The sequence below is a fragment of the Ceratotherium simum genome, chromosome 4, assembly GCF_057802395.1.
Source record: "Ceratotherium simum simum isolate JZ-2026a chromosome 4, ASM5780239v1, whole genome shotgun sequence".
NCBI lineage: Eukaryota > Metazoa > Chordata > Mammalia > Perissodactyla > Rhinocerotidae > Ceratotherium > Ceratotherium simum.
The window spans coordinates 93,693,161-93,700,799 of NC_141903.1; the positions used below are offsets into that span (position 1 = coordinate 93,693,161).

At 40.4% G+C, this 7,639-nt stretch overlaps 1 protein-coding gene across 1 annotated transcript; it reads right to left on the reverse strand.

Moving 5' to 3' along the window:
* Positions 1-6,644: 6,644 nt before the first annotated feature.
* Positions 6,645-7,604, reverse strand: LOC101403720 (olfactory receptor 2C3). Its single transcript, XM_004420550.2, has one exon. It carries the CDS (start codon positions 7,602-7,604, stop codon positions 6,645-6,647), a length of 960 nt encoding a protein of 319 aa, XP_004420607.2.
* Positions 7,605-7,639: the final 35 nt, after the last annotated feature.

The window sequence follows — 7,639 nt, forward strand, 5'->3', positions numbered from 1 at the left end:
CTTGCCTGCCGATTGCCTCGAATTTTAGGACAAGGTATTAAGAAAGATATTTGGTGATAAAGGGATGGAAACTGAGTAAAGCCTTAAGTTGTTTAGCTGTTGAATTGCCTGAGTCCTTAGGTCTCTTTCTGCTCCCTAGAGAGACAAGAAATATATTCAAGGGAAACAGCTCTCAAGAGATTTTTGTGGAGGATATAGAGGAAGGCAAATAGTATAAGCAATAATTTCACTTCAGACCAATCAGTAAAATGACTCAATTTTAGAGATGAGAGAGAAGAGAAATAATTCCTCCTACGTATTACTTGGTTAATTACAAGAGACTGATTGAGCACTTATTTACCTGCAGTCACAAAATAATTTGACTAAGGTTTCCATTGTATTTAAGAATGTAACATTGCATTTATAGGGGGAATATGAAAAGCACAAACTCTTTAAATTAGCAAGCTTTAATCCTGACCCAGTATCAACACCTTGCTCACCGCTTGGCATACAAAAATTCATGCTGTCTGGAATATTCATGCACATAATTACCCAATCACTGGCATCAATTACAAAAGATTGCCAAAATAAGCAAATTATGTTTTATAAACTTGGTCCATACTGCTGAAATAATAAGAGAATATAATCACAGTCTAAATAGAACAATGGTGGGAGGAAGAGATAGATTTCTAGTTGGATCTTGAAGAAGGTAATAGAAATTGACAAAAGAGGCTCGTTAATAGAAAGGAGAAAGTTGTGCCTGTAAAAAGAAAAAAAAATACTGACTAGCAAGCAAGGTAAAAAAAACTTAATTTTCTGTCTTTTATGAGAAAACAATGCAGTTTTTGTTTTATATATTTAACTAGCAGTTGTGCAGCACTTTCTATGTCCTAAGTACTATTTAATATACTCATTTACTATTTAATCAAAAGAACATATTATTTCCTCATCCAATGGCAGAACAGAAAAGGACCAGGCATTAGATCTCTGTAGAGTGGGATTCAGTTCCAGACTCTACCACTCACAAGCTCTTGATTAAGGGCCAGTTAGGTTTCCTATGATATTCAGGTCTCATACTTCAATCTCTGCTCCCACCTTCTTTTGGAATTCAAAGTTACATCAAATCCCAGGTTCAGATAGGGCCTCTATTGCATCCTACCTCATTCACAAATTCCTCTGGAGAATGTAAAATCATTTATTTGAACCAAAGCTCTAATTTAGTGCCTGCTGGATAAAAATGAATTAATAAAGTTCTTAAGTCACCAAGTAAGGGAAAATGTCCAAAAAATTCAAGAGGATTATTTGTTTCAGAGAATCTGCAGTATGATAAAGATCACTCCCAAGAATTCAGTGTTAACAACAACAAAGAAAAACTTGGTTAGATTGTTACATCCACTTATTTTTTAATTATGTGAATAGTCTACCGTCAAAAGGGGCACTTACTTGGAAATTCAAAGAAAACTCTGCGAGTGAAGTCTTTTTCTCACCCAATGAATGAGACTTTGAGGCAGTCTGCATGTACTCCTGATTTTAAAAAGCTGGGAGAAAGTCCACACAAGGCCCAGACTCTCTCAATTGCAGGACTCACACGAGTCCTTCTCTCTGATCCTGAGTCTGACCCATTCCACTGACTGCTTGACCCAGCAGCATCATGAGGCAGTGGGAGTCAACAGTGTCTTCACTGATGGGAAAGGCAGCAAGACCGGCATCCAGAGGTCTTGTTTCTGCTCCTCAGTCTGACAGGAATGAGCTGTGTGAACTTGGACAAGGCTCTCATCCTTTCTATCCTCTACCTCATTTGTAGAGTGAAGAGCTGGATTCCATAATCTCTCAAAGTCTCTAACGACCCAAAACTAGTGATGGAGAGCCATTTTGGAGAATGGTCTAGCTTATGATGTTTCCTGAGCAAATCTACCCATCCTGTTAAAGAGAAATGACTCCATCTACTAGTGCGAAAATAGACAGAATCTCATCCTAGGAGACAGGTACAGTCGTGTTAACAGTAACCCTCATTTTTACCTTCCAGTCCCACTCTCAGTGAAGACACACATCACTGGCTGGTTCATTCAGTTATTTATTAAACCAGGTGGGGAAACAGAAGGAGCTCAGAGTGTGCAACAGATAATCATTCCACACTCATATCCAGAAGCCATAGGGGGCAAAATATAATTTAAAAAACACCAAGCATGCCTATATCTGCATGCCTTTTCTAGTCCATGAGTTCTGGTCATTCAACAAGGCTGAACTAATGCTTAACTTCAAAATTGGAGACAGGGGTTCTGGTTCTCGGTAAGATGGAGTAAGCACACTCTACCCCGAGCCTGTCACTGAATGCAACCGTACAATCAGAATAGAGAGTCCAGAGGAGCTGCCTGAAGACCCCAAAATATAAACAGTGGCAGGCAGTTTGGTGAAAACCAGAATAAAAAATAACAACAAACAAGAGATGAGCTTATCATGTTATTTTTCCCTTCCAATCTTCTGAGCCCTGGGTGCAATTACAGAAATGGATAGCAGAGTGTGATAGCTAAAGTGACAGATTTCTGGCCAGAAGACCAAAAAGCGGGGGGAGCACTCCAAAATGTGAAAGTACAAAGCAGATGACAGAGAGGAAGAACTTAGGAGAGTTTCATAAACTTGTTCCTAACTCCCGGAGTCACTCCCAACCAGTGAATGCATGAATCTGGTCCTAATTAGCTTACCGTAGACTTTGAAAACCGACCTAACAGATAGATCCCGGTCCAGGTCCCAGAATGGCCACTGGGTACTACACACATGGATAGATCCAAATAGCACTGCAAAACCTATGAAAACAGCTGACATTGGAGACACAGCCCTTGGAAAGTAGCTTGGAACTTGCAACCCCAGAGTCTTATAACATAATATTCAAAATGTCCTGGATACATTCAGAAATTGCTTGGAGTTTGGAGAATGAGAAAAAGACACTTAATAGATGCCAATGCCAAGATGACATGATGGAATGATCTGATAAAAAATTTAAAGCAGCTAATAATAAATATCAACAAGCAATTGAAATAAATAGAAAAATAGAAAGACTCAGCAGGAAAAAAAAAAAAAAAAAGAGAGACATAAGAGGAACCAAATGGAAATTTTAGAACTAAAATATGTAATATCCAAACTAAAAATTGAACTGCATTGGCTCAACAGCAGAATGGAAATGACAAAGGAAAACATCAGTAAAAATGAAGATAGATCAACTAGAAATTATGTGAAAAAGAGAGGAAAAATGAAGAAAATATGAACAGAGCCTTAAGGACCTTTGGCACAATATAGAAAATCTAACATTCATACCAAAGGAGTCCTACAAAGGCAGGTGAAAAAGCATAATGCTGAAAAAAATATATAAGAAATAATGGCCAAAAACTTCCTCCACATGACAAAAGACATAAACTTATAGATCTGAGAAGCTTAATGAACCTGAAACAGGAAAACCCAAAGAAACCCACACTCAGACAAACCAAGGTCCAAGTGCTGTAAGCTGAGGACAAAGACAACTTGAAAACAGCAAAAGAAAGGTGGCACATTACCTAAAGGGGAACCACCATTCAAATAACCGGATTTCTCATAGAAGCCACGGAGGGCAGAAGAAAGTGATACAAAACTTTTAATTTGTTGAAAGCAAGGAATTTCAAACAAAATTTCTAAACACAGCAAAAATGATCTTTAGGGACAGAGATAAAATAAAACATTCTCAGACAAATGAAACTAAGGTAATTCATTGACAGTAAGCCTGCTGTGTATGAATTGCTAAAGGAAGTTCTTCAGACAGAACTGAACTGACAGCAGAAGAAAATGTGGGACATCAGGAAGGAAGGAAGAACAACAAGGCACCTATGAATAGAGCTTCAAAAACCATAAAGCAAAAATTGGGAAAACTGAAAGGAGAAATAGACAATTCCACAATACAGTTGTAGACTTTAACCCTCCTCTCTTCCTCTGTAGTAAGCAGTCTACAGAAAACCAAGAGGGTATAGAAGAATTGATAAAAGGATAAAATTTTAAAAGGATAAAAAGAGATTACTACAAATAACTGTACTACACACATCAATTCTTTTTTTAAATTTATTATTTATTTATTTATTTATTTATTTATTTTTCCCCAAAGCCCCAGTAGATAGTTGTATGTCATAGTTGCACATCCTTCTAGTTGCTGTATGTGGGACACGGCCTCAGCATGGCCAGAGAAGCAGTGCGTCGGTGCGCGCCCGGGATCCGAACCCGGGCCGCCAGCAGCGGAGCACGCGTACTTAACCGCTAAGCCACGGGGCCGGCCCACACACGTCAATTCTAACACTTAGATAAATGGACCGATTTCTCATAACCCGCAAACTATTAAAACTCGTCCAAGATGAAATACATATCTGAATATTTCTATAAACGTTAATGAAATTCAATTCTTAGTTAAAAACTTTGTAATAAAACCTGCCAGCTTGGAATAGTCCTCTGACAAATTCTACCAAATATTTAAAGAAGAAATAATACCATTTCTACACAATTTTTTGTGGAAAATAGTAGAAGAATAAACACATCCCAACTTATTTCATGAGGCCAGGATTAGCCTGATATTAAAACCTAATAGAGATAGTACAAAAAGGAAAAGCACAAACAAATATCCCTCGTTAATACAGACACAAAATCCTAACAAAATAGGAGCAAATCACATCCAGCAACAGGTAAAAGGATTAAACCTCGTGACCAAGTGGGAATTATCCCTGGATAGCACAGTTTCTTTAACATCTGAAAACCACTTAATTCAATATGCCATATTATGGGAATGAAGGACAAAATGAAAATCTCAATAGATGCAGAAAAAGCATTTGACTCAATCTAGTGCCCTAGGAAGAGCAAGGAAGGAAGGAAGTTCCTGACTAGGAAGAGAAAGGAACTTCCTCACCTTGAAGAACAGCATCCTTGAAAAGCCCAGCTAACATCATACTTAATACTGAATGCTTTGCCTCTACAATCAGAAATGAGGAAGGATGCCCTCTCTCATCACCCCACTCAACAGCTTACTGGAAGTCCTAGTCTGGGCAATAAGGCAAAAAATAAATAAATCGCATATGAATTGAAAAGGAAAAAATAAAACGGACTCTATTCACAAAGAACATGATTATCCACACACAAAATCCCAAAGAATCGACAAAAAAAAAAATTCAGACAAATGTTAAGTGAACTTAAGGAAGCCAAAGGATACAAGGTCAACATAAAAATCTATCATACTTCTACATATTAGCAATCAAAAATTGAAAAAGAATACCACTTATAACAACTAAAAAAGGACATACTTACATATAAAACAATAGACATATAAAGGATCTGCATGTTGAAAACTAAAAAAACTGAAGAAACAAATAAAAGAAGACAAACATATGGAGACATACCGTAGATACACGTTAGTGTCTCTGACACCAATGCCCAGCGTCGGCACAGACCCCACAGGTCCAAGGGCTCACTCACACGACAGCCCTCAGTCCAGACGGCAGTCCCAAGTCCCAGGTTGCCATTGTACTTATGACCGACTGGCAATAAATCAAGGGTTCCCATGACCCCTTCCTCAGGTTCCATGATTTGCTAGAATGTCTCACAGAACTCAGGGAAACACTTAAGTTTACTGGTTTATTAGAAAGGATACGAATGAACAGCCAGATGAAGAGGTATATGAGGCAGGGTCTGGAACAGTCCCTAGTGCGGGAGCTTCTGTCCCTGTGGAGTTTGGCGGGTGACATCCTCCCAACCAGGAGGCTCTCCAAACCCCAACATTTAGGGGTTTTATGGAGGTTCCATTCTTAGACATGATTGATTAAATCATTGGCCATTGGTGATTGAACTCAACCTCCAACTCCGGCCCCCTCCTCCAAAGGCTCTCTCCTCTGGGCTGGGGCTGAAAGTTCCAACCCTCTAATCACATGGTTGGTTTCCCTGGCAACCAGCCCCCATCCTGAAGCTATCCAGGGGCTACACCTGGAGTCACCTCAGTGGCATAAATCAGGTAGAGTTTAAGTGGGCTTGTTACTAATAACAAAAGAAGCTCCTCTCACCTAAGTCACTGAGGAAACCCCAAGAGTCCTAGAAGCTCTCTGCCTGGAACCAGACACAAAGACCAAATATGTATTTCTTACTATATCACAAGGGGCTATAGGCAAAATGGCAAGCATGTCTATGGAGAGCTAGATCTAGGCTTAAATTCAGCATAAAACCTTAATAGCTTTGTAATTACCTAAGCTTTATGAGGTTAATAATATCTACCTCACTGAGTCATTACAAATATTGGACTAAAATGTAAAGGATTTCACACAGATTAGGCAAGTTCAATGGCAGACATTATTATAAACAAGTAAAAAATAATATAACAATTTACATATATAACTAGATAAACAGTTAACAATATGACAATTGACATATATATTACTTATATAACAATATAAACAACTAACTAAACATGATTCTTAACGAAAAATAGAAACTGCAAATACTCTCTCCTCACCTGGGCCTGAAAAGGGTGAGTGAGCAGATTCATTTCAGATTGTCACCTTCCTTAAACTCAAGCAACATTAGAACAGAAATGATATCCCAAATATTCTGCCCCCAAAATCTATTTGGAAAACTTTAAACTTGTTCTCCCTCCTCACAAGTGACTCCTGTCTCTAAATATGCCCCCACGTCCCCGCAAAGCCACAGCACTTCTCTAACACAAGGTGCCTGAGACCCTTCTTCATGTCCTTGTTCCTCAGCGTGTAAATCAAGGGGTTCAGCATCGGGGTGACCACGGTGTAGAAGAGGGCTATGAACTTGCCCTGTTCGTGAGAGTTGCTCTTGGCCGGCTGGAGATACATGAAGATGATGCTCCCATAAAACAGAGCCACGACGGCCACGTGGGAAGAGCATGTGTTGAATGCCTTTCTCCGCCCTTCTGCTGACCTGATCTTCAACACAGCATGGGCAATATGGCCATAGGAGACCAGGATGAGACCCAGAGGCAAGACAACAAAGATAAAGCTGGCCACGTACATCTCCACTTCATTGAAGCTGGTGTCCACACAAGCCAGTTGCATAATGAGGGGCATCTCACAGAAGAAGTGGTCTATGCGATTGTTCCCACACAGCGGCAGGAGCATGGTGAGTGTGGAGCCCACCATGCTGGTGGTCAGACCCCCGAGCCACGAGACGAAGGCCAGGCTAAGGCAAAGCCGTGGATGCATGATGACAGTGTAGTGGAGTGGCCTGCAGATGGCAGCGTAGCGGTCACAGGACATGACTGCCAGGAGGACACATTCAGTCGCCCCCAGCCAGTGGGAGATATAGAACTGGACCACACACGCTCCATAGCTTATGGTTTTCTGTGGTCTCCAGAGGTTGACCAGGAGTTGTGGGACGACGCTGGTGGTGAAGCTAATGTCCAGGAATGAGAGGTTGGCAAGAAAGAAGTACATGGGAGTGTGGAGGTGCACCTCCACACAGGAGACCAGAATGATCATGCCATTGCCCAAGACAGACACCACATAAAACCCCAAGACAAGGAAGAAGAGGATAGGTTCTAGTGAGGGTCGTGAAGAGAAACCCAGGAGTACAAAGACTCCTGGAGAGCTTGTGTTGGCTATTTCCATCACCACATGCAGCTGGGGGTGGGACTAAAAGGCCA